The sequence below is a fragment of the Dipodomys ordii genome, unplaced genomic scaffold, assembly GCF_000151885.1.
Source record: "Dipodomys ordii isolate 6190 unplaced genomic scaffold, Dord_2.0 Scaffold15, whole genome shotgun sequence".
NCBI lineage: Eukaryota > Metazoa > Chordata > Mammalia > Rodentia > Heteromyidae > Dipodomys > Dipodomys ordii.
In genome coordinates, this window is record NW_012267231.1 from 15755060 (window position 1) to 15780957 (window position 25898).

The following is a 25898-nucleotide window of genomic DNA, read 5'->3' on the forward strand; positions in this document are numbered from 1 at the left end:
CAAGTGGTAGAGCAGAAAGGAGCTCAGGGACAGTGTCCAGGCCCTGAGTTCAAGTCCCAGGAATGGCAGCACTGGGATTGGGTTCAGAGTTTGCTACCTTTAATAACCCATGTGGGCCCACACGTGTGCTAAGCATGACTTAAGATGGCAGACATGTCTAATTCTCATAGAGCCTTGAGATTCTCGTTTCCTAATTGTAAGGGGTTAAAGGACAGAATAGTTTAATAACTTGTTCAGAGACAAACAGCTGTAGGTGGCCTCTACTTACATTGAAACCTGACTCTGAACTGTGTCCACGCATGTAAACGTGGACATGAGAATCTAGGTCCTAGAAAGGGGAGGGTCTTTGGCCTGGCGTGAGCTAGAGGATGCCTTCCAGATCTGGTGCTTTGTTTACACGGGGAGGAGGGGCAGGGCCACACTTGGATTGTGGGAAGGTGTGTGCGCTGGCTAGGAGGATGTGTTCTGGGCCAGTTAGTATATGGTGAGTTACAGCTTTCAGGCCATAGCGTGGGCACCTGAGCCCGAGTAATTGCAGGAAAGCTGTGAAACATTAGTCAGCTGATCATCAAAACAAATGGAAGCTCCTGGGGAAGCTGTCACTGATTTTACTTAGTGTTTATTTATCTCCAAGGATTGCTGGCAAGGAGGTGTCCCACGTCGGGGTCTGCTGGTGAGAGACGAGGGTACTTTTCCTGGGACCCTGAAGCTCCCCAGGGTGTGGGCAGCTCAGTCTCCCTAACCTGCTCTTCCTGGGGGCCATTTCTTCCTGCTGTGCTGGACTGGACCGATCTGAGGGGACAGTCTCTTTGGATTGTCTAAAATGTGCATGGTCAGGCAAGTCCAGGACTGTCCATAACTGAAGGTTGTCTCTGAACAAGGGAAGGCTTGGAGAGGCTAGGTGCCTGGCCTGGCCACCCGTGGAGGTGCTGTCAGGGGTTCTGATGTAGGAGGAAGAGGGAACAGGCCCTGACTGATCTTTGTTGTTGCTTTTTGTTTTCCTTCGGCTCTGGGGCTTGAACTCAAAGCCTGGGCTCTATCCCTGAGCTTTTTCACTCGAAGTTAGCACTCTACCACTTGAACCACAGCTCCACTTGTAGCATTTTAGTGGTTTGTTGGAGATAAGAGTCTCAGAGACTTTGCTGCCCAGGCTGGCTTCAAACCATAACCCTCAGATCTCAGCCTGCTGAGTAGCTAGGGTTACAGTTGCGAGCCATCGGCGTCTGGCTGGCCTTCACATCTCTTTCAGTGGATGGCTAATCCAGCCTGGCAGTCTCCTCTGGTGACCTCAGTACCTGCTGGACAGCTCTGCAGTCACTGACCTGGCTACCTGAGCTGGAGGCGGGCAGTGATGGTGCTTCTAGAGAAAGCATGGCCCCGACATGGCTCTTCAGATGGTCTGCGAGGTGCCAGCGGCAGGCACTCAGATAGGCTGAGGATGCCGCATCCTCCTGGTGGGCCCAGGGGCCCACGTGACTGTTTCCCCAGGGGCACAGCCAGGGCGTGTGGGTCATGCCCTTGCAGCTCTCTCCAGGGGCTGGCGGCCTCGTGTTGCTGCCGCTCCACGCGTGACTTCTTTTCTGAGAGAGCCCAGTTCAAGGCTCTGCCAGGCAACGCTTAGCTTCTCCACCAGCCTCTCTCTCCTGTGGCTTGGCTCCAGGCCTCCCAGGGCTCTGAGGTCCTGGGACTCTGCAGACAGAAGGCAGGGAAGCAGCAGGCCCCCTTTTCTCTGTCCAGGGCTCACCCCACCCTGCATTTCCACCTTGACCCCTGAGCCTGACCCCCTCTCCCAAGTGCCCGCTCACGGCCGTGCCGGGGAGCTGCTTGTTCACTGAAGAAAGGGGGTTACCATTGTCTTCTGTGGGGCCAGTGTGACCTCAGAGTTCTTCTCCACGTCACAAACCCCTGGGAGGGGCCACCCCCAACCAGAACAATGGGCCTCTTCTCCGGGGGGCCTGGCTCCCCCCCGCGGCCCTGTGGCGGAGGGCCGGCGGTGTTGAGCGGGGCTGTCTCTCGTGTTCCAGATGCATCACTGTAAGCGCTACCGGTCCCCTGAGCCAGACCCCTACCTGAGCTACCGCTGGAAGCGGCGGCGGTCCTACAGCCGGGAGCACGACGGCCGCCTGCGGCACCCGGCCCGACGGGAGCCCCCGCCTCGGAGGTCCCGGTCCAGAAGGTGAGTGCCAACTCTGCCCCACCCTCTGCCTCTGCCTGGGGCGCCCCTCTCTTCCCCTTCGGAGGGGCTGCATTTTCTGGGCCGGGGAGAATTAGAAAGCGAGCCTCCACGTGCAAGATCCGTCAGTCCCTGGGCCTGTCTCAGGCCCCAGGCCAAAGTTCCAGTAGCAGCTGGCACCCTGGGAGGCCCTGCAGTGCTGAGGCTCACGGTCCCCGTCCCCCCCCCCCCCCAGTGGCATGGAGGGTTCTGGAGGCCCGGTGTGCCTTTGCATCTTCCTTCCTCTGACGCTGGGCTCTCCCCAGGGCCTCTTGCCCCTGGGACCAGGCTGGTCCCCCCTGACCAGTGTCCCATCCTCCTCTTGGCAGCCATGACCGCCTGCCCTACCAGAGGAGATACCGCGAGCATCGGGACAGCGCCACGTACCGGTGTGAGGAGCGGAGCTCGTCCTTTGGGGAGGACTGCTACGGGACTTCTCGGTCTCGGCATGGGCGGCGTTCGCGGGAGAGGGCCCCGCACCGGACTCGCAAGCACGCGCACCACTGCCACAAACGGCGCACCAGGTCTTGTAGCAGCGCTTCCTCGGTGAGTGGCAGCCAGAGTGCGCCGGCTGGGGCCCGCAGGCCTCGCCTCTTCCTGTGATCTCAGGCTGGCTGGTCCCAGGGAGTGTGCCAGCCCTGTCCACACTGTGCATGCGCACTGGTGTGCGTGTGTGTGTGTGCGCGCGTGCGCGTGCGTGTGCGTGCCGTCCGTGCAGGGGGCTTGGCCCCCTGGCTTCTGGCCCTTTGCCTGTGGCAGGCACAGGGGCTTTGGCGCCGGCGCTGGCTGGTCCCCAGCCTGTCTATGTCTAATACTTGCTTGAGACACAGCCAGGAAGGCCCCTCCATGCTCCTCAAGGGGTTGGCTGTGTGGCCCCGTCCATCCGTGTGAGATCACCGCACACTCAGGCTGAGAGCTTGCCACGTGGACTGGGATCCTCTCACCTCTCCCTAGAGACCATGGGTGCGTGCCATTTACCTACCAGTCAGCTTAGGTTCTTTTTCTTTTAAAAGTTGTTTGTTTGTTTTCCCTGCTGCATTGCCTGGGAATCCAGCCCAGGGCCTCATGTACACTAGGCGTACCTCTGAACTGTGTTCCCAAGACAAGGTCTTATTATGCGATCCAGGCTGACCTTGAACTCATGATCCTGCTGCCTCAGCCTCCTGAGTGCCGGGTACCACCGGTGGATTTTCCAGCCCTCCTTTGTTTTTGGTATGGAGTTTTACTGTAGTGTCCAAAATGGTCTTCAATTCCTGGGCTCATCCTTCCAAGCATCTGGGACTATAGCTGTGTGCCATCACGCCCAGTCAGTCAGCTCAGGTCGGAACTGCCTCTTGTGACGTCCTCAGCGTCGCTGCTTTATAGAAGGGTCAGCTGCCTGTGTACCGGGTCACCAGAAGAAATGGCACAAGGGGCCTCATCTTGTTGCGGGCCCTGTGTGAAGCGAGGCCTGGCCGGTGTTGTAGTGCGGAGAGCCCTGGAGCCCATGCTGCACTCGGCCCCCAGGAGGAGAGGCAGGGGGTGTTTCTGAGGTTAGATGCTGTGTTCTCTTCTCCTGGCCCTTGTCCTGCCCAAAGCGGCGGAGGGTCCAGCTGGGTCTCTGCCCAGCTCTGTCTGTGACTTCTTGGGCCACGGGTAGCAGGTTGACTTGTGTGGGTGACCGTACAGTACCACGCTTGGCCACAGGGTGGCAGTACAAGGCTGTGACTCTGCAGCTTCTTTAGGTGCCCTCTGTCGCCGTGGATGGGCCTGGCCTGTGAGCAGCGGGGCCTGTGTGGCCCATCGTGGTAGGAGGCCTGGAAAGAGCCTGGCCAGGCTGGCGTCCTGCGAGACTGGTGGCCGTTTGTGGAAGTTAGTGGCAATCTGGCCAGTGAGCCATCCGGGGCAGGTGGCAGTTTGGCAGCTGTCAGGCAAGTGCCGGGCCATGTGGGGAGCGGAAGCGGGCAGGGACAGGCTGGATGGGCTGCTGCCGAGCCGGGAGGAGCTGCGACCGCTCTGCGCCGCTGGCCGGGTGCTGGGCCCGGCGGAGCCAGCTGCCTTCTTGCGCCGTTCCCTCTCTCTCACTGTGTCTTCGGTGCTGGCCCTGGGCTCCAGGAGAGGGCCTGGGGTGGGGACATACGGGAGAGAGCAGAGCAGAGCAGAGAGGCAGGGCTGCAGCCATTCTGAGGACCTGGCCCCTCGGCTGCAGAGGCCAGACATCTTTCTGAGCACTTGCGACGTTCCTCTGATAGCTAATGTCCGAGTTTTCTTTACATACCTGTAGCTGTTTTTACTTTTCTGTTTTGAAGTCAGTTTGTGTCTTGACGTGTCCCTTGCAATATCCCTATCGTTATATATGCTGTGTGCCTTATGAAATGCTGGGATCTGGAAAATCCAACCAACCAACCCACCGGCTCCTCACCGTCTCCACCTCTGCCTTTGACTGACACCTCATTCTGTCAATCGGAACCGCCCACCATGCGATTGGTCGGATGGCGTTTCGGGGGGCGGTGCATGCAGAGAAGCCAACAGAGCAGTAAGCGCAGCAGCCGGAGTGTTGAAGATGACAAGGAGGGCCACCTGGTGTGCCGGATCGGCGATTGGCTCCAAGAGCGATGTACAGCCACCTTTCGTAAACTTTACCTCTACTTCCTACCCCCCTGTTAGACGAGGCCGCTCCTGCGTGGAGGGGCCCTAGTGCGCGTGGCGCCCTAGTGGGGCCACCAGTAAGCGCCTGAATGGCTCAGGCGCTAGCAGCTTCTGTTTAAGAGTGTAGCAGGGAGAGAGAAGCCTTAATTTGTGTTTGAGAAGTTGAATGCTGTGAACTTGCAGGAGCTGCCAGCCTCCCGCCCTCCGGACGCTCACGCCCAGTCTCTTCTCTCTTGTAGATGAGATCGTGGGGAACCTGGGCGAAGGCACCTTTGGCAAGGTGGTGGAGTGCCTGGACCACGCCAGGTGAGCGAGCCGGCCAGCGCGCCGGCTGCAGTGTGAGCCTTCTGGGAGGCGCCAGCGGGAGGCTCTCAGTGGAGACGGCTGTCGGAGCTCTCCCTCTCGGGAGCGTGGCATAGCGCCTGCGCACCCTGCCAGGCCCGGGCTCGCGTGGGCTCCTGAAATATGGAGGAAACCAAGGGGTTCAGCAGGCCTGGGGCCTCCGCACCCTCCACGCCGGCCCACACCTCTGCCCAGCTCCCCTTCGCCAGCCCAGGCCCCGGCCCCTCTGTGGCCAGGAGCCGATTGCTGGGAGCTCCTCAGGGTCTTGGCTGGGCAGGGTTGGGCGCGCTGCTAGCCCCAGCCTGCCCGAGGCCGAGCAGGTCCCAGCCCAGAAGCCTTCGGCCATTTCTCTGCCGCCTTCCAGTCCCGGGACTTGCACTCATGGTCTGGGCACTTGGCCCTGAGCTTTTTTGCTCCAGGCTGGTGTTGTGCCACTTGAGCCACAGCTCCACTTCCATCTTTGTGTGTGTGGTTCATTGGGGATAAGAGTCTCACAGACATTTCTGCCTTGGCTGCTTGGAGCCACCATCCTCAGATCTCAGCCTCCTCAGTAGCTAGGATTACAGGCGTGAGCCGCTAGTGCCTGGTTTTGTGCGATCCCTTCTAAGTGTGCAGAGAGAGGCTGCGCACTGTGCCCAGCCCTGCCCCTCCCGAGTCCTGGCTCCCCGTTTGTAGCTTCTCATTGTGGTAGCTCTGCAGCTCTGTCGCTGGGCGTCGTGTGCGCCCCTGCTTGCCCTCAGCCCTTTCGCGCTTCCTGCCTGGCCCCAGTGGCAGAGCCGGCCCGCCAGTGCGGCTGGCACAGCGCATTCATTGATAGACTTCCCGGATGGACACTTCCTCCAGGCTCCCGCCTGAGCCCCACTCCTCAGGTCCCCAGGTGGCAGGGAGGGGTGGATCTGACAGCGGCCACAGAGCAGCCACACGATCCCAGCTGAACCCCCAGAGCCGCTCCTGGGCAGACACAGGGTCAGCAAGGTGGGGGACGTGCGCGGGAGGCCCTTGTCCAGAGGAGGTTAGAGTAGAGGCTCCCCAGAAGTCCGTGGCTGCCCTGAGAATGGGGCAGGGGAGGGTGCACAGAGTCAGTCCCAGCATCGGCGCCGGGGCAGTGCCGTCTCCCCACGCCCCTGCTGGCGTCTGGAGGAGCGCTGCAGGGAGGCCGGGCCTGCGGGCGAGCTTCAAGCGTGCCCTTTACGACTCTGCGTGCACACTGCTGGCGTGGGGTGCAGAGTTACTGGGCCCCAATAATCTTAACTGGAGGCTGTGGTGCGGGGGGGGGGTAGCCTGGCCTCCGTGAGCACCCCCTGCTGAGGCCTTGCCCCAGGGGCCACAGCTGCCACAGCGGGTTTGTGCGGGGTGTGTGCTCGGTGCCAGCGCCACGCTCCGCCAGCGCTGGAAGTTGCAAGCAGCCCAGAACACAAGAAGGCCAAGGCTCGCGTTGCAGGGTTTACGGGGGGACTGCACACAGGTGGCCTGGGACATGGTGCAGGCAGGAGTTTGGGGGGACCCATGTGGCTGCTAACGGGGGTTTCCTTCTGCCCCAGAGGGAAGTCCCAGGTCGCCCTGAAGATCATCCGCAATGTGGGCAAGTACCGCGAGGCCGCACGCCTGGAGATCAACGTGCTCAAGAAGATCAAGGAGAAGGACAAGGAGAACAAGTTGTGAGTGTGGCCTCCGCCCGGGAGGCTGGCGGAGCAGCCCCGCGCCCCGCGCCGCCCTGCCCTGGGCCTTGCGGCCCGCGCCCGGTCCGCCATGCTGGGTCAGCGGCCGGGTGTCTGCGTGGGAGCCCTCAGTGGGCGCCCGGTTCTCTTCAGAGCCCACTCGGGGACGGCAGCTGGGGAGCCCCGCACAGAGCCTGAGTCCCCCGTGCTCTCCTAGCCTGTGCGTCCTCATGTCGGACTGGTTCAACTTCCACGGCCACATGTGCATCGCCTTCGAGCTCCTGGGCAAGAACACCTTCGAGTTCCTGAAGGAGAACAACTTCCAGCCCTACCCGCTGCCCCACGTGCGCCACATGGCCTACCAGCTGTGCCACGCCCTGCGCTGTGAGTGGGCCGCCGCAAGCTGGGGCTGGGCCCGTGAGGTCCTGCTGGGAACTGGCCGGCGGCCATCCCGCTTCCTTCCCCGAGGGAAGAGGTGGAAGGCGACCGCGCAGTCCACCGGCCATCTTGCGCGTGTCCGGATGCGGGGAGGTGTGGGGAGGTGGCGGATCGGGCCGGCGGGCAGGGCGGGTCAGCGACAGTCTGGTGGGCCTGGCTGAGTCCTGAGCTCGGTGCCACCTTTGCCAGGCCGAGGAGGGGGGATTGGTGGTCGCAGCCATGGATGCCAAATGACCGCCACAGCCCCCCTGCCCGCCGGCCGCGCTGTGCTTGGTGCCGGCCTTGCGGCTGGCCGTCAGCCTCTCGGCAAGCCACCGCGGTCTCCACGCCACAGGCCTTGCAAAGGCAGTGCTGGGGGCCAGGACAAGAGTGGGCGGGAGACCCCGCGAAGAGGGGGCCCAGGTCTCAGTGCCCGCCCTCCGCACCCCCTGCAGTTCTGCACGAGAACCAGCTGACACACACCGATCTGAAGCCGGAGAACATCCTGTTTGTGAACTCGGAGTTTGAAACGCTCTACAACGAGCACAAGGTGCGGCGCAGGGGCCGGTGGGAGGGGGCGTGGCGCCGGGAGGGAGGGGCGTGGGGCAGGGGCAGGTGGGAGGGGCGCGGGGGGACAGGGGGCGTGGCGCCGGGGGCAGGGGGCGTGGTGCAGGGGCAGGTGGAAGGGGGCGCGGCGCTGACTGGCTGTCACCGCAGAGCTGCGAGGAGAAGTCTGTGAAGAACACCAGCATCCGCGTGGCCGACTTTGGCAGCGCCACCTTTGACCATGAGCACCACACCACCATTGTAGCCACCCGCCACTACCGGCCACCCGAGGTGATCCTTGGTGAGTGACAGGATGGCGTGCCTGGGCGTCTGCAGCCCGCGCCGGGCAGCACCACGTCACCAGGCACAGGCGGCTGCCCTGCCCTTGCGGTCGGGGCCGCCTCGGCCAGAGCCCTGCCAGCCGCGCCGCACCCAGGCCCCGGGGCCCGCTAGCCACGCCCCGTGTCCACTTGCAGAGCTGGGGTGGTCGCAGCCCTGTGACGTGTGGAGCATCGGCTGCATCCTCTTCGAGTACTACCGCGGCTTCACGCTCTTCCAGGTGAGTCCCCCGGCGGGGCGGGGCCGGAGGCTGAAGTCTAGACGCTGGGGTTGGAGGCCTGGTCAAGGCCCAGAGATGGGCAGGCAGACCCCTCACCCCTGCGCGCTGTCTCCACTGCAGACCCACGAGAACCGCGAGCACCTGGTGATGATGGAGAAGATCCTGGGGCCCATCCCCTCGCACATGATCCACCGCACCAGGTATCTGGGCTGCAGGGAGGGGGAGCCCTTGCCGCACACCGTGGTGGCCTCAGGGGCTCCTGCCCGGGCGCCCCCCTGACCCGTGCGGCACTTGCTGGCAGGAAGCAGAAGTACTTCTACAAGGGCGGCCTGGTGTGGGACGAGGACAGCTCGGACGGGCGCTACGTGAAGGAGAACTGCAAGCCGCTCAAGGTCAGTGTTGGCTGTAGACACAGAGGGGCCACCGGGAGAGCACCCCCTCCTCCCTCCTCTTGTAAAGAGGAACCGGGCAGGGCTGAAGGGGAGACCGGGTCCCCTGCACTTACCTACGCCCAGACACACAGCCTTCAGGGTTGCTCTGCTCAGCCGCGGGCCTGCACGGACCTGGATCTGCAGCCCGAGTGCTGAGGTGCCGCCTTTGCCTGCAGAGCTACATGCTGCAGGACTCCCCGGAACACGTGCTGCTGTTTGACCTCATGCGGCGCATGCTCGAGTTTGACCCTGCCCAGCGCATCACCCTGGCTGAGGCCCTGCTGCACCCCTTTTTCGCCGGCCTGACCCCCGAGGAGCGATCCTTACACAGTAGCCGCAACCCCAGCAGATGACAGGCGCGGGCCGGTGCTGACACGGAGCGGGACTGCGGCCTTCCTCCAGCCTCCCCCTAGGTCTCGGCTGGTGCTGCAATGGGCAGCGGCCACCGCAGGACACCACGGCGGGACAGCGCGGCGCGGGCTGAGGGGGCCCGTGGGGGTGGGGCCAGTGGCCAGAAAGCACAGATTTGACCCCAGCTATTTATATGTTGTAAAGTTATAATAAAGTGTTTCTTACTGTTTGTAACTTTGGCACATGCATCCATCTCAAGGCTCGCCCCCCCCCCCGGCCCCCAATAAAGACGCATAGCAGCTCAGCCTGTGGAAAGCCAGTGAGCCTGTGGGCAGGGCGGCACTGGCCCGGTGACTGGCGGGCGGAATCTACCTTACGCACCCCACTAGCCGTCTTCTATGGAGTGGGGCTTCCGTGGCCTACTGAGCACGCACACACACACAGGTCCTGATCACAGCTTTATTGGGGTGCTAGTTATGGTTCCCCAAGAGCTGCAGGGCTTCACGACCTGATCTGGACCCCAGGGGGCCGTCTCCAGGCAGGGCAAATATGGGCACAAATCCCGGCAGCTATGTACTGACAGCAGGTTCCAGTTCTGGATTTTTCCCTGGCCCAGTGTGGCAGGCAGTGCCCATGGGCATGTGCCCCGCTTCTCCCCCGCCCCCCCCCCCACGCTGGGGCCGTGAGGTGCTGATTCTAAACAGAGGCCCTCCCTCCCTCGCTGACACCCTCGGGTGGAGACCAGCCCTTGCCCCACCAACCCCTGCAAGTCCACGGTGCCAGTCCACCCCCGTGCCTGCACCCCTCAAGAAGCCCGCCTGTCCTTCATGGGCACAGCACAAGGACACCTGAGTCCTGAATAAGGCTTTAAGCACAAGCCCCAGGTCCTTTGCAGGGCAGAGCCGGAACAGCTGGCGCTTCCAGCGCAGCTGGGTGGGCCGGGGCCCCTCGGTGACCCCCACAGGTAAGCTGGGTGGAGCCAGCCACCTTTTGGCATCTGCCTGATGACCGAAGTTCAGATCCTGGTGAGAACTGGAGCAGCCCGGGTGACAGGGCACGCGGATGGGCGGGAGCAGCGGGCAAAAGCACCAGGCTCCCCTGGGCCCCCCCTCCCCAAGACTGCTATATAAAAGCTGCACCCCGAGCATCTGGGCCCAGCCCAGCGGAAGCTGCAGGCAAGCGCACACTGGCTCGACCACAGTTTATGTCACCTGTGCTGCAGTCCTCTCTCCTGCCCCAACACCAGCTGCCCACACGGCCTGTGATGGAATGCAAAGACGAGAATGCCCAGTCCTGCAGAGGCGAGGCCAAGCGCCAGTCCAGCGATGGAGGGGCTGGGAGGGACGCGGGGACCGGGGCAGTGCCCTCTGGTGGCCAGTCAAGTGTCTGTGGTTCAAGGAGGGGTTGGGGGAGGGGGACACAGAGTCACCACTGAGGTGTGGGCCATGCCACCAGGCCCCAAAGGCGCGAACTGGAGCCGGGGGCTGTAAACCTGAAACAGTCTGAGAGCTGCCTGTTCTGTAAACAAAGCCCGGCAAGTGCGGGCAGAGCGTGGTGGGGCCTGGGGCCCTAGGCCGAGTGTAGCGGGATGACAAACTTGCAGCCGAAGGGCGAGTGGTAGCTGATGCCCGCCTCCTGGAACACCTGCTGCGGGATGCCGATGTCGCACAGGTAGACGCGGCCGGCGCGCTCGCCCAGGGGCAGCGGCAGCCCCAGCGCCAGGGACCACTTGGCGTCGATGCCCTGCTCCAGCTCGTGCACCGGCGGGTCAATGCTCAGCACCGGAGCCCGGTTCTGGTTGGCCCAGGCCACAGCCGCCTTGTACCAGGGCTGGTCCCGCAGGAAGGCGTTCTCGGGGCAGTCCAGGCAGTTGATGACCAGGTCCACGGGGCTGGTGGGCAGATCTGGGGGTGCAGAGAGAGCGTGGGAAAGGAGCCAGAACAGAGCTCCACCAGGGCGGAGCCAGTGGTCCGAGAGGGGAGCGGGGGGAAGAAGGGGGTCACTCCATGGCCCCTGACTCAGTGTCTCGGGGCCCTGTGCTCCCAGCACACAGAACATGAGATCTGCCTCTACTGACTCCCAAGGGCCTCTCCCCATCTCAAGCCCAGACCTGTGACCCACAAACACCGCGAACGCCCCATCTCCTGACCCCTCCCAGTGTAAGCACCACAGAAAGCCAAGCCACAACTGAACCTAGCGCAGCAGCAGCTGTCCCAGAGGCGGGGAAAGGTGAGGCTCAGGGAGGAGGGGGCCAAGGGACTTGCAAGCACATTTGCTTTCCTGCCTGTCACCACTGGGGGCGCTGCTGGACAGGAAGCATGGTCTGCACCCAGGCCTCCCGAAGGGGCTCCAGCCCCCGCGCTCACCTTTGAGGCTGGACACCTGCTGGCCTTGGGTCTTGCTGAAGAGGGACAGCTCGTTGGTGATGGACTCCAGCATCTTGACGAAGTTGGGCAGGAAGAGGATGACCTGCACGTCGTGGTTGGCGAGGTGCCGCCCGCAGCTGATGCCCTGAGCGCCCTTCACGTGCGGCCCACACAGCACGGCCACCGCCGGCCTCTGGTGCACGTTCTTAGGATTCAACCTGGAGTGGGGGGCAGAGGCCATGACAGGCTGGGCACTGGAGGCTCAGATCTGAGGTCAAGATTCAAAGCCAGCCTGGGCAGAAAAGCCCGTGAGACTTTTTTTTTCCTGAACCAGTCCTGAGCTTTTTTGCTCAAGACAAATGCTTGACCACTTGCGCCACAGCACCACTTGCAGCTTTTTTGAGTAGTTTACTAGACATAAGAGTCTCAGGCTGTTAGGGGGGAGGCTGGGAAGGGATGTGAAGGGTAAACAAAGGAGGAGGCTGTAATGCTTGGTAAGAAATGTACGCATTATCCTGCCCATGTAATTGTAACCCCTCTGTACAGTGTGTTCACAAATAAAATAAAATTAAAAAAAAGTCTCAGGCTGGGAAGGTGGCATGAAGCCCTGAGTTCAATTCCTCAGCACCACATCAGCAGAAAAAGCCGGAAGTGGCGCTGTGGCTCAAGTGGTAGAGTGCTAGCCTTGAGCTGAAGAGCTGAGGGACAGCGCCCAGGCCCAGAGTTCAGGCCCCACGACCGACAAAAAAAGTCTCAGGGACTTTCCTGCCCAGCTGGCTTTGAACCATGATCCTCAGATCTCAGCCTCCTGAGTAAACTAGATTATAAGCATGAGCCACCTGCGCCCAGCTGCATGAGACTATTATCTCCAATAAATCAGCAAAAAGCCAGAAGTAGAGCTATAGAAGTTGTAGAACACCAGCCTTAGCAAAAAAATTCAGGGACAGTGCCCAGATACTGAGTTCAAGCTCCAGGATAGGTAGCAGAAAGAGAGAAAAGAAAAGAAAGCAGGGACTGGGAAGGTGGCTCAGTGGTAGAGCGCTTGCCTTGCATGCCTGAGGCCCTGGGTTCGATTCCTCAGCACCACATAAGCAGAAAAAAAAAGCCGGAAATGGCGCTGTGGCTCAAGTGGTAGAGCGCTAGCCTTGAGCTGAAGAGCTGAGGGACAGCGCCCAGGCCGAGAGTTCAGGCCCCACGACCAGACCAAAAAAATAAGAAAAGCAAGCAGCAGGCACCTGCGGTTCTCCAGGACGCTCGCTGCGCACTGGAACTGGGCTCTCGGAGGCCTCGGGCCGCACTCCCCATCCACTCAAGGCCGCTTCCGAGCCAGTGCTCCGGGGACCGCAGCGGGGACTGTGTGAAGGCCACGGGAAAAGCTGCCCGGCCTGCGGCACGCTCCAAGCCGCAAGATTCGCACTGGGTTCCATTCACGCGGTGAGGAGGCCGTGGCGAGGCCTCGGCACGCGCACGGGAGGGGCTCACCTGTTGGGGCCCCCGAGGAGGGTGAGCGCCATCTGGCTGGCGCACACGCCGGTCATCTCCAGCCTCCGCTCCAGCGTCAGCCCGTGCTTCTCAGCCACTGACAGCAGCTTCTTGTGCAGCTCGTACGAGACGCTGGGCACCACCAGGCCCGAGTCTGTGGTGAGAACAGCAAGGCACGGGCGTGTGGCCATGTACACTGCACCCCAACACCACCACCCTCGCCACCAGCCCTCATGAAGGCGCTGCCCCACCCGTCCCTCCACACCTCAGCCTGAGAGTGGCTGGGATGGCAGGCGAAGGCGCTGGCGCCCGGCTGGCAGAATCACCATGTGAGCATGAGTGATTGCAGCGGCCGCTGTGGCGGGTGGCGCCCGGCTGGGCACCGGGTCTGTTCTGGGCAGTGGCCACGGGGCACGAGGGCTCCTTACACTTTCCAAACCACCAATCATGGCCGGCTGCATAGAGAGCTGCTGCTGCACCTTGTGCGCCAGCAACTGATATCGGCCGACCCTGTGACCTGCCCAGCCACCGACGCCCCCAGACCCGCACACATGCCCACACACACCCCCGGAAGCACGCCCAGAGTGCCTCCTAGATGTGCACACGCATCCCCAGATCCACCCGAACTCTCTCTGGGCCAGTGCGGGGCTTGGATCAAGGGCTTTGCCTGGCTCAGCCGGCTTGCTCTGCTGGTGCTCTACCCCTGGAGCCATGCCGCCCGTCTAGCTTTTTTGTTGCTTCATTGGAAATGGAGTCTCACCTTCCTGCAGCGCTTCAGGTTGAGCCCACAGCTTGCTGCACACTAGCCGAGCACGCCACTACCACGCCACGCTGCCGCGCCACTGCGCCACCATGCAGGCCACCACCCGCGCCACACGCCAGTCGTGTGTCACACAGACGCAGCGGCGCCGCCCCGCCCCGCCCCGAGCTGTCCCTAAGCACTGCATTTGGGATTTGAAGTAATGAGTGGAAATTCTTGGGAAGCCTCCGCCCTCCTGTGCTCTCTGGGCCCCTCACTGAGTGCACAGCACTCACACTGAGGACACACACGTGTGCACACGCACATCTGTCTCCACAGAATTTCGAGGTCCAAGTCCAGATCCTGGGAGCCTGATCGGTAGGGGGAGCGCGCAGGGGAACCGGACACTGTCCGCAGGAGAGGCGTGCGCAGAGCGGCCGCGGCCCGTGACTGTGGAAACAGCTGCCCTGTCCAAGGACCCAAGAGTGTTGCACAGATCCGCATCTGCCTCCGGAGCGGCCTGCGCCGGCAGCCAGCAGCCCGCACGCAGCAGCCTCCCCGGGCCACTTCTGGAGGACGAGATGCGATCAGAGCCACCCAGCTCCGCCTCGGAGCCCAGCCTGCCCTGGACGTACCCGCAGCGGCCAGGGAAAGCCTTGGCACCCCAGGCTTCACAGCCTCATCAGGAAAAATGGAGACTGGCGCTGGAGCCACAGCGCCTCGTCTGGCTCTTTTGTGCTTGGTTAGAGATGAGTCTCACAGACTTTCCTATCAGGGCTGGCTTTGAACTGCGATCCTCAGCTCTCAGCTCCTGAGGAGCTGCGGTTTTATCTTTATTGTAACCTGCCGAGGCTGGAGCCTGCAGCGGGGCAGCCACGCACGCCACGCACAGAAGGAATCCCTGGGAAAGACAAAAGTCGCTCCATCCACTCCAAGCAGTGCAGGAAGGGCCTCGGGCGTCAGCCTCTCCACTGGTGACACAGAGGAAGCCACACTGCCCAGCGCTGCTGGCCTTCCATCCCCCGGCCGTTCCTACAGCGTGTCACAGGCCACACACAAGGGCCAAGGACAAGGACCACGGCATGTGCTCTGAGCTGTGTCAGCAGCCGTTACAACACAGGAGTCCCGTGAGAAGAGAACTTCCACTTCCATCATGAAAACCCGGCCAGGCAGGGTGGCTCATGCCTGTAATCCTACTCAAGAGCCCAAGATCACAAGAAGCATGTTTGATGTGAACCTGGTCAAAAGTGCATGAGAGCCGGGCGCCGGTGGCCCACGCCTGTCATCCTAGCTACTCAGGAGGCTAGACCTGAAGATCGCAGTTCGAAGCCAGTCTGGGCAGGAACGTCCATGAGACTCTTATCTCCAATAAAGCATTAGAAAACCAGAAGTGGCGCTGTGGCTCAAGTGGTAGAGCGCTCGCCTTGAGCTGAAGAGCTGAGGGACAGCGCCCAGGCCTAGAGTTCAGGCCCCATGACCAAAAAAAAAAAAAAAAAGTGCATGAGACCCCGTGTCACCAGGCAGTGGTATGTGCCTGTCAGCGCAGCTAAAAATGCCAAGTATAAATAAGAGGACTGCAGTCCAGGCTGACCTGAGCACACAGCTAAGGAAAAAGGGCTGGGGCTGGAAGCATAGCTCATCTGAAGGACGCCTATCCAGCAGAAGACGCTCTGCATTCAAACCTAGTGCCACACTCACGCTCAGAACAGCAGTGTGGCTGCCACCTGCCATCCCAGCTACTCAGGCAACTGAGACCTGAAGACGATGGTTTGAAGCCAGCCCAGGCAGCAAAGTCCATGAGGCTATCTCCAATTAACTAGCAAAAAGCCAGATGTGGAGGTGTGGCTCCAGTGGCAGAGCACTGGCCTTGAACACAAAAGTTCAGGGACAGGCCCCAGGCCCCGAGCTCTAGCCTAGGACTGAACCACACACACACGAAGCACAGGGGAAACAGAAATCAACCATCGTTACATTCCCAGCGCTCCGTGGCTACCCGCACACTACCTTGCCACCTCGTGACTCGAGCCGGCCAAACGCTCGGCCATCCTGCGCGGCCTCAAGGAGACCACAACAACCAGGGAAACCGAGCCTCCGTTTCCCTCATCACTTCTGGGTACCACCCAGAGGCGGCGGCGGCAGGAAGGCGGCGTGAGAGCCCATCCAACGCCCTGACCTGGGCGGCCGTGCTCCCTACAGATCCGACCACCCGATCGAGGCGTCCACCATCTACGGGTCCCATACCGGATCTGGGAGTGTGTGTGTCTACGCCTCGTAACTGGGCAAACGCTAAGTGCACGAGGGCCGGCGGCCGGCGCTCACCGGTGCAGAACTCCTTGCTGCCGTTGTGGGGCACAGTGATGCGGCGGTAGACGATGGGCTCGGCCTCCAGGATGTTCTCGTCGTGCCGGTACCGCGCAGGCCTCTCGCTCGGGACGCCCCGGGCGCGGGCGCCCCCCCGCCGCTCGTACGTGTCGATCTCTTCGAACACAGCCGCCTTGTCGAACAGGGCCAGGTTCCCCTCGAAGTCGAAGTCCGTGTCCGGGATCTCGTCGATGTCGTCCCCGAAGCACTCATCGTCCTTGCTCTTCATCTGGCCATTCTTCAGGCCGCTTTTCTTCGGCGTGGCCTGGCTCGGGTGTCGGCTACTAGATGACCCTGGAGGAGGATCCCGTGGGTCAGTGCCAGGCACAAGTGGAAAATGGGGACAGTGCAGTAATAATCACAGAAAGGGAAGCGGTTCTGAAACCTGCAAGTAGCAAAAACCACCACAAACCCTGTAAGCTAGCAGATGTCAGACATCGTCCAATCACCGCCAAGGAACACAGAATGGACAGCCCATGGCCTTGGCTGGGCACCATGGCTCATCCCTGTAATCCTCAAGAGGGTAAGAGCTGGAGATCAGCTCAAAGCCAGCCTAGCCAGACAGGTCTGAGACTCTTCTCTCCAACCAACCAGCAAAATGCTGAATGGGAGGCATGGCTCAGATGGTAGAATGTCAGCCTCAACTGGCAGTGTCAGCCATAAGCAATCAACTAAGGGAGAGGGAATGAGAGGCCCTGAGTTCAAGCCTCAATACCAGCACTCAAGACAAAAAAACTGTACTGTTTCCTAGCAAGGGAGCATCTTCTCATCGTATGACGGAGCTCTCCAGATACCTCTCTCTCTATGGCTGCTCAGATGATAGATTACACCACAGGAATGTGTGCACACGCCTCAGCCTCCTGATGCACGTTTCCGCCTCACACTGGCACAGCCACCAGCACGTGCCTCTCACCACACTGCCCTGTTTAGGAAGCCAAGTTCTTGTTCTCACCCAAGGAGCTTCTATACCCACAGATGGCAGAGTCCACGCCATTCACACCTCTCACCCACGTCTAGCCTGGTAGACCACCAGTCTCTGCTAAATTTGGAGATCCAAACAGATGCATCAAAAAACAAGATGAGGGGCTGGGAAGGTGGCTCCGTGGTAGAGTGCTTGCTTTGCATGCATGAGGCCCTGGGTTTGATTCCTCAGCACCACATAAGCAGAAAAAGCTGGAAGTGGCGCTGTGGCTCAAGTGGTAGAGTGCTAGCCTTGAGCTGAAGAGCTGAGGGACAGCGAGCGCCCAGACCCAGAGTTCAGGCCCCAGACCAACAACAACAAAAAAAAATGCCAGCAAGTTGCAGAGCACTGGTGCTCACGCCTGTAATCCCAGCTACTCAGGAAGCTAAGATCTGAAGATCATGGTCCAAAAGCCAGCCTGGGCAGAAAAGCCCCCATGAAACTCTTATCTCCAATTAACCACTCAAAAACTGGAAGTGGTGCTGTGCTCAAAGTTGTAGAGTGCTAGCCTTGATCACAAAGAGGCTCAGGGACAGCACCCAGCCCATGTTCAAGCCCCACAACTGACAAAAACAAAACTAAAAAAGTGCTGGCAAATTTGTGTGACTAGAAAAGGGCAGCAAAGCCAGGTGCTGGTGGCTCACGCCTGTCATCCTCGCTATTCAGGAGGCTGAGATCTGAGGATCACGGTTCAAAGCCAGCCCAGGCAGAAAAGTCCGTGAGACTCTTATCTCCAATAAGCCCCTCGAAAACCAGAAGTGGCACTGTGGCTCAAGCAGTAGAGCGCTTCCCTTGAGCTGAAGAACAGTGCCCAAGCCCAGAGTTCTAGCCCCACAACCACCAAAAAACAAAAAGGGCAGCAGGAAAAGATGGACAACAACAATGCAGGTAGACACTGGGTGCCAATGGCTCACGCCTGTCATCCTAGCTACTCAGGAGGCTGAGATCTGAGTATCGTGGTTCAAAGCCAGTCCAGGCAGGAAAGTCCATGAGACACCCATCTAATTATCCACCAGAAAACCAGAAGTGGTGCTGTGGCTCAGGTGGTAGAGTGCTCACCTTGAGCACAAGAGCTCAGGGACAATGCCTAAGGCCCAGAGTTCAAGCCCCACAACCGACAAAAGAAGAATGCAGGTGAGCATTGGGGGCTAGGGTTTCAAGGCAGGTGGACATGCGCAACACCAACACACATGAAGTAACCACAACTACATGGGGAGAAGAAACACATAATCACTCCACACCAGCACACACAGAAGGGCCAGGGGGGGAAGCGATCCCACTCACAGGAAACCCAGCTCCACAGGCCAGGAGACAGATCCACAAGGACGCTCACGTCTGTCAATGCAGCTACTTGGGGAGGCTGAGATCTGAGGGTGATGGTTCAAAGCCAGCCTGGGCAAGAAAGTCCATGAGACTCTTACCTCCAATAAGCTAGCAAAAACAAAAAGCCAAAAATGGAGCTGTGGCTCAAGTGGTAGAGCACTAGCCTTGAGCAAGAGCAGCTCAGAACCAGCACACAGGCCCTGAGTTCAAATGCTATTCCCCCCTCAAAAAATACAAATAAGGAAAGATCCCAGAATCAAGAGCCGAGCACCGCAGGCCCTGAGTTCCAGCTCTCCCCGGTCTCCTGACATCCGCCCTGCCAAGCCGCCACCCGCTCTGGCAAGCTCACAGCTGTCAGCACCAGGCCGATGGCAATGTGCAGCATTGATTGCTGGAGAGAATGTGAATGCACGGTGCACAATCCCTGAAGGTGCAAGAGGAAAAGCGGGGAGCTGGTGACACCTTTGCACCACGCCATACAAATGAACGGCTATTGGGGGAAAAGAGGAAAAAAAAACCACTCCTTGGGAATTTCAAGTGCAGAGAAAAGCAGAGGAGACACGCACCAGGGCAGGGAAAGATGGAGGACAGCAGGCCAGACGCTCGGCTGTGCTGATCCACTTGCACACACACACACACACTAGAGCCGAGTGAGCAAGCTGGCCGTGGCGGTTGGAGGGCGAAGGCTCTGGGGATGACAGGGAGCCAGCATGCCGCCACGGGTGGGGGCAGGGCGCTTCCTGTGCCACTTTCCTGCCAGCCTCTGGCACAGAGGCTTTGGAGCAGGCAGGGCGTCTGGTACTAGCCCATCGTTGTGCTTATTCATGGATTTTGCCACACGTGTTGTAACGGAGACCTCTGTCCTGCACTCTGCACGCGACAGGGCGCCCTGCACACGTGTCCCACAGTCTAGCGACCCCAGGCCTCCAGAGAGCACCTGTGCACACACACTTGCCGATGACCTCCCACGTTCCAGGAAGCACACCCAGAGAAACAAAGTCAGGAGGGTCACGGAAACTGGGCAGAACAGGACATGACATTAGATGGGGGATCCTCAAAGCCAGGCACGCTCACTCTGCCCCGTCAGCCATGAAGGCGGAACTGCACCCCATTCCATCTCCTGGAGGGGCAGCGGAAGGGAAATCCGTGGACTCGGGACAAGGTCGTGGACAGAACCCTGCCTACATCCAAATGTGTTCCACACCAGCCTCCACCTTCCATGTTCTTCAGGGCAGTTCACAGCAACTCCAGTCACACATCTTAGTCACGTGATTCCAGAGGGGTCACCTCTCAGCTGCCCCTGACACCAGGCTTAGCTCTGACACAGGATTTAAGCCTGCTTTGCCCTTATGCAGAGATCTATGCTCTTTTCTGACTTTTTGGTGGCACTGAGAGGGTTTGACCACACCTCCAGTCCTCTTCTGCACTTGTATTTAAAACGGGGTCTTGCTTTCTGCACAGGTCTTTGCCTGGATTACGATCCTCCTATTTTATACTTCTAGCTGCAGCTGGGATGGCAAAGCATGTGCCACCATGCCCAGCTTCTTCCATTGAGATGGGAGTCTCAAAAACATTTTTGCCTAGACCTAAAATTGCAATCCTTTTGATCTCAGCCTCCTGTATAGCAGCGGGATTATCTGTGTGAGCCACCGTGCCCAAGCCACAAACCCATAGTCTTTCTTCTTTTTTGTTAGTCCTGGGTCTTTTTTTTTTTTTTGGTCGGTTGTGGGGCTTGCACTTTGGGCCTGGGTGCTGTCCCTCAGCTCTTCAGCTCAAGGCGAGCGCTCTACCATTTGAGCTACAGCGCCACTTCCATAGTCCTGGGTCTTGAACACAAGGCACCGTTCTTCTTTTACTCTACCACTTGAGCCACCACACCACTTGCAGCTTTTTCTGTTTATGTGGTACTGACAACCCCATGGTTTCATGTATGCTAAGCAAGCACTCTACCACTAAGCCCCAGCCCCAAGAGTCTTTTTGTTGGGGGAATGCCAATACCTCTGCTTTTTCACCCAAGGCTAGCACTCTACCACTTGAGCCACAGCTGAACTTCCAGCTTTTGGGTAGTTAACTGGAGATAAGAGTCTCAGATTTTCCTACCTGGGCTGGCTTTGAACCGTGATCCTCAGATCTCAAGTCTCCTGCGCGGCTAGGATTATAACTGAGAGCCACCAGTGTCTGGTAGGTGGTACTGGGTCTTGAACTTGGAGCCTTGTACTTACTGGCAGGGGCTCTACCATCTGAGCCATGCCAAGCTAGCAATAACTTTTTCCTTTCCCACTGGTTGTTCATTAGCTGCTGTCAGTTCTGGAAGGGGTGGATTTCACCGTTACCTTTCCATTTATTTACAATGTATTTCAAGGAATGTCACCTCCTCTATCACTCTCCCCACTCCCTTCAACTATGAGTTTTTTCAAAGTACAATCCTATTCATTTAAGGAACACAACGGCAAGTCTGTCCTGCTTCACAACGAGCACACAACCAAACACGTCACAAAGATCACAAAGCCTAGCCAGTCGTGGCGGACCCCTGATGACTCCACGTGGGCACACAGCAATCAGCAAGCCGTGGCGCTTGCGTGGGGACAGCAGTGCACACCACCTCGCGGCCTAGTGAAGAAGGAAACACAGGACACTGGAACGAAAGCGAATTCCTCCCCAGGCACTTGCTCTCTGAAGGATGGGGTCAGGTAACAGGCAAAAGACACTCAAGAGTTCCCTGAAGAACTCCAGTGCACACTCAGCCACACATCACTGCCATCACTGGTTAGACTTAAACAACACTATAGTGGGTGATGAGTCAATGAACATTGGATAGCTGACATTTCCTGAAGAAGAGAGGGGAGGGTCCGGGCATGCTCATGTAACCTCTACCAGCCCAGCATGCCCTGGAGTGACTGAACTATGCTATCCTTGTACCCTTTTACTTTCTTTCTTTTTTTTGGCAGTCCTGGGGCTTGAACTCTGGGCCTAGGCACTGTCCCTGACTGCTTCTGCTCAAGTCTAGTGCTCTATCACTTAAGTCACAGCGCCACTTCTGGCCTTTTCTGAGTTTATTGGAGATCATAGTTTCCCGGACTTTCCTGCCCGGGCTGGCTTCAAACTGCAAACTTCAGTCCTTAAATCTTAGCCTCCTGAATCGCTAGGATGACAGACATGAGCCACTGGAGCCGGGCTCCTTGTCCCCTTTTTATAACTCGAGTGCTAGTGGTAAAGGATGCGCAGCCTGAGAGGTGAGATGAAGCAAGGAATGGCTCACACGAGTTGTGCCGGCGGCGGAAGCTCTTGGCCTGGCTCAGCGACTCCACGTGCCGGTCCACGTAGCTCCTGGAGCACTGCTGCTGAGGGGAGACGGCCATGTCCTGGCTCCTGGCGTCTGTCCTCTTTGGGATGTTCTGGGGCGCACTGCTGGAAGAGGCTGGCTTCTTGACCAACTTGCCTGGGCCATTCTGGCTGATACCCATTTGGTATCCAACACCAGAGAGGCCTGATTCTGTCTGATGAAGGTCCCCAAAATGGTGGTTGTCTCCAGGACCCGGTATCTCCAAGATTTTTAATTCTGTAATGTCACCTGCCCTAAAATACACAAAAGAGTCCAAGTCTCCAAACAGTGATAAAAAGAAAGCCACTGGGGCCAGTGACACACGGCCGCCCCTTAGCAGAACAGCATTCCAGCGATACCACAAGCAGAACTCAGGAAAAGTGGCAGAGCTCGTAGAGACACCAACGTTCAATTCGTACAGCATGGACTTGTTTTCAAGAGTCTGCTGTTCATTATGATCACATTATCCCCTCAGACTTCCAGACTATGTACTGGCTTCTGCTTTTTGTTGTAGTTGCTGCACCAGTCCTGGGGCTTGAATTCAACGCCTGGGCGCTGTCCCTGAGCTTCTTTTGCTCAAGGCTAGCGCTCTACCACTTGAGCCACAGTGCCACATCTGGCTTTTTTGTTTATGTGGTGCTGAGGAGTGGAACCCAGGGGCTCATGCATGCTAGGCAATCACATCACTGAGCTACACTCCCAGCCTGGCTTCTGCTTTATTCACTGATTCTCAGTCACTCAGTCAATAAACTGTGAACATACTATGTCCACCTATGCCAGGACAGCCATGCAAAGAGACAAAAAGCTGCCGGTGCCCACAGACCCATAAACACACAATCTGGGCAATGGCAGAAGGATGCACGGGTCACTAGAAAATCTAAAAGCAGCCAGGCACCGGTAGCTCACACCTGTCATCCTAGCTACTCAGGTGGCTGAGATCTGAGGATCACGATTCAAAGCCAGCCCATTCAGCAAAGGCCATGAGACTCTTATCTCCAATAAACCACTAGAAAATCGGCAGTGGCGCTGTGGCTCAAGTGGTAGAGTGCTTGCCTTGAGCTGAAGAGCTGAGGGACAGCCCAGGCCCAGAGTTCAAGCCTCATGATGACAGAAAGCTGTGACCTGAAGACTGTGGTTTGAAGCCAACTCCCAGGCAGAAATAGTCTATGAGTTGTTGTTGTTTTACAGGGGGTCAAGGGGCTCAAACTCAGGGCCTGGGTGCTAGCTAGGATTACAGGCATGAGCCACCAGCACCCAGTAATCCCTGAGTTTTTTTGCTGAAGGCTAGCACTCTACCACTTTGAGCCACAGCTCCATTTCCAATTTCTGGTGGTTAATTGGAGATAAGAGTCCCATGGCCTTTCCTGCCTGGGCTGGCTTTGAACCGTGATTCTCAAATTGCAGCCTTCTGAGTAGCTAGGATTACAGGCATGAGGCACCACAAGACTCTTATCTCTCAATTAGCCACCTAAAATGCTGCAAGTAGAGCTGCGCCTCAAGTGATAAGAGCACTAGCCTTCAGCAAAAAAATTCAGGGATTGCCGGGTGCAGGTGGCTGATGTCCATAATCCTAGCTACTCAGGAGGCTGAGGCTGAGGATCTAAGGATCACAGTTCAAAGCCAACTAGGGTAGGAAAGTTTATGAGATTTATCTTCAATAAATTACCAAAAAAGCCAGACTGTGACTCATGACTCAAGTGGTAGAGCACTACTCTTAAGCCTAGGCCCTGAGTTCAAACTCCAGGACCAGCAAAAAGGAAAAAAAAAAAAAAAAGAGTTTACGGACAGCGACCAAGTCATGATTTTAAATCCAGTACTGGCATGCAAGCATGCTTATGTATACACACCACACACACACACACACACACACAGAGGCACACACACAGAGGCACACATAAACTATACCATTCTACAAAGAGATACTTTTATGCTGGGGAAGAAAATTGATAAGGATGTTTGATGTGAGAAAAATAATGCAAAATTTAGGGGGCTGGGAAGTTGGCTCAGTGGCAGAGCGCTTGCCTTGCATGCCTGAGACCCTGGGTTCAATTCCTCAGCACCACATAAGCAAAAACAAAAAAGCCGGAAGTGGCGCTGTGGCTCAAGTGGTAGAGCGCTAGCCTTGAGCTGAAGAGCTGAGGGACAGCGCCCAGACCCAGAGTTCAAGCCCCACGACCGGACCCCCCCAAAAAATAAATAAAAAATAACATAAGGTTGCGTGCCAGTCGGAGGCGAGAGTGAGGAAATAAAAACAAGGGTGAGGAAATCCTGACTGCTCAGCTGAGCTGCTGATCAGCTGGTGTCCGTGGGAGACAGCAGCTGAGCTCACACCCGTGCCTCAGGAGCTCACTGTCAACTACTCCTGCCAAACCAGCCCCACCACACAGTCCCGGAGCGGAGGTCAGGCTGCCCCCGCCGCACGCAGGGACGCCATGGGGACTCACCTGAAGGTGACCTCTGGCACCAGACACTTTACTCCATTGTGGAAAGGCCTGGTGAGGGAAATGGTCTGGCTGACCTGGTCCACCGCTGACACTCTGCCCTGATAGACGCCCAAGCTGTCCCCGCAGTTGATGGACACGATACTGCCCAGCCAGTCTGTAGCCATGGTTCCCATGAGACCGCGGAGAGGACAAGGAACCCCTCCTGACACCTGGGGGAACAGACAAATCCCTGGTTAAATGAAAAAATATTACATCAGGCTATGGACCATCAGCTCCTGCACATCATTAGGTTATGAAGCATAAAAACCACAAAAATTTTTGGCAAGAATATGTACATTAATATTGCTAAACATAGCTGGGCGTCAGTGGCTCAATCCTAGCTACTGAGGAGGCTGAGATCTGAGGATCGAGGTTCAAAGCCAGCCCAGGCAGGATAGTCCGTGAAACTCTTATCTCCAATACACCACTAGAAAACTGGAAGTGGCGCTGTGGCTCAAGTGGTAGAGAGCTCGCCTTGAGCTAAAGAGCACAAGGACAGCGCCCAAGCCCAGAGTTCAAGCCACATCACTACCACCACCAACAACAACAAAAAATATATATATGTATATATTACTAAACGTGTTCAAAGATGTAGTAATTGCTTTAAAGTGCATGCACTAAAGATAATATTGACCAGACAGCATTTCACTGAGACTATAACCCACTTGTATTTCAAAAAAAACCTATTATCAAAATACTTTCGGGCTGGGAAGGTGGCTCAGTGGTAGAGCGTTTGCCTTGCATGCATGAGGCTCTGGTTCGATTCCTCAGCACCACATTAGCAAAAAGAAAAAAGCCAGAAGTGGTGCTGTGGCTCAAGTGGTAGAACGCTAGCCTTGAGCTGAAGAGCTGAGGGACAGCGCCCAGGCCCAGAGTTCAGGCCCCACAACCGGACCTCCCCCCCAAAAAAAAATACTTTCAAAGAGCCAGTGGCTATATATCTTAGCTACTCAAAAGGCTAAAATCTGAGAATCATAGTTCGAAGCCAGTTGGACAGATAAAACTACAAGACTCAGCTGCTGGTTGCTAGTAACTCACACCTGTCATCCTAGCTACTTAGAAGGCTGAGATCTGAGGACAATGGTTTGAAGCTAGCCCAGGAAAGTCTATGAGGCTTCTTATCTCCACATCAAAAACCTTGGCAGAGGAGCTGTGGCTCAAGTGGTAGAGCACCAGCATTGAGCAACAAAACTTAATGACAGCCCTCTGGCCCTGACTTCAATCCCCAAGACCAGCACCAAAAATAAATAAATGCTAAAGAATCACAACCATACACAGTATATTTTCTGTCTACAACAGAAACTTAGCTGACAGTAAGATATTTATAAAATATTCTCAAATATTTGGATAAAATCAAGCAAGATATTATTGTTAACCATGCCACTCTGGTGGTTGGGATTCAAATACAGGGTGTTGTACAAGCTAGACATGCACTAAAAACCCATATGCAGCAAGACATATGTAGTGGGGCTTGAACACTGGGCCTGGACGCTGTCCCTCAGCTCTTCAGCTCAAGGCTAGCACACTACTACTCGAGCAACAGAGCCACTTCTGGTTTTCTGGTGGTTAACTGGAGATAAAAGAGTCTCAAGGACATTCCTGCCCAGTCTGGCTTTGAACTGCGATCCTCAGATCTCAACCTCCAGAGTAACTAGGATGACATGCATGAGCCACTGGCACCTGGCTCCTTTAGCTTTTTTACTCAAGGCTGGAACTC

At 57.8% G+C, this 25898-nt stretch overlaps 2 protein-coding genes across 2 annotated transcripts; one reads left to right on the plus strand and one right to left on the minus strand.

Annotated features, from left to right (window-relative positions):
• The first annotated feature begins 2019 nt into the window (after positions 1-2019).
• Clk3 (CDC-like kinase 3) lies at positions 2020-9353 on the plus strand. The gene is made up of 12 exons (XM_013011963.1): positions 2020-2176; positions 2542-2758; positions 4712-4808; positions 5080-5146; positions 6724-6840; positions 7058-7224; positions 7713-7807; positions 7975-8104; positions 8280-8362; positions 8483-8562; positions 8664-8754; positions 8970-9353. Exons 1-12 carry the CDS (start codon positions 2025-2027, stop codon positions 9144-9146), a joined length of 1473 nt encoding a protein of 490 aa, XP_012867417.1. The 5' UTR covers positions 2020-2024; the 3' UTR covers positions 9147-9353.
• An 866-nt stretch (positions 9354-10219) lies between these two features.
• Positions 10220-24349, minus strand: Edc3 (enhancer of mRNA decapping 3). Its single transcript, XM_013011962.1, has 6 exons — positions 24143-24349; positions 21636-21952; positions 16051-16386; positions 12993-13146; positions 11511-11728; positions 10220-11048 (listed from the first exon to the last, which is right to left on the minus strand). The coding sequence occupies exons 1-6, from the start codon at positions 24313-24315 to the stop codon at positions 10714-10716; spliced, it is 1533 nt and encodes a 510-aa protein (XP_012867416.1). The 5' UTR covers positions 24316-24349; the 3' UTR covers positions 10220-10713.
• Positions 24350-25898: the final 1549 nt, after the last annotated feature.

What these genes read in the sequence shown, in the direction of transcription:
- Clk3 (XM_013011963.1), top strand. Translation starts at nt 2,025, where the DNA reads ATGCATCACTGTAAGCGCTACCGGTCCCCTGAGCCAGACCCCTACCTG. An exon ending in CGATTGGCTCCAAGAGCGAT is followed by an intron (nt 4,809 to 5,079) that starts GTACAGCCACCT and finishes TCTCTCTTGTAG; the next exon opens with ATGAGATCGTGGGGAACCTG. An exon ending in GCTGTGCCACGCCCTGCGCT is followed by an intron (nt 7,225 to 7,712) that starts GTGAGTGGGCCG and finishes CACCCCCTGCAG; the next exon opens with TTCTGCACGAGAACCAGCTG.
- Edc3 (XM_013011962.1), bottom strand. Translation starts at nt 24,315, where the DNA reads ATGGGAACCATGGCTACAGACTGGCTGGGCAGTATCGTGTCCATCAAC. An exon ending in CCGCCGCCGGCACAACTCGT is followed by an intron (nt 16,387 to 21,635) that starts GTGAGCCATTCC and finishes ATCCTCCTCCAG; the next exon opens with GGTCATCTAGTAGCCGACAC. An exon ending in CAGCAAGGAGTTCTGCACCG is followed by an intron (nt 13,147 to 16,050) that starts GTGAGCGCCGGC and finishes TTCTCACCACAG; the next exon opens with ACTCGGGCCTGGTGGTGCCC.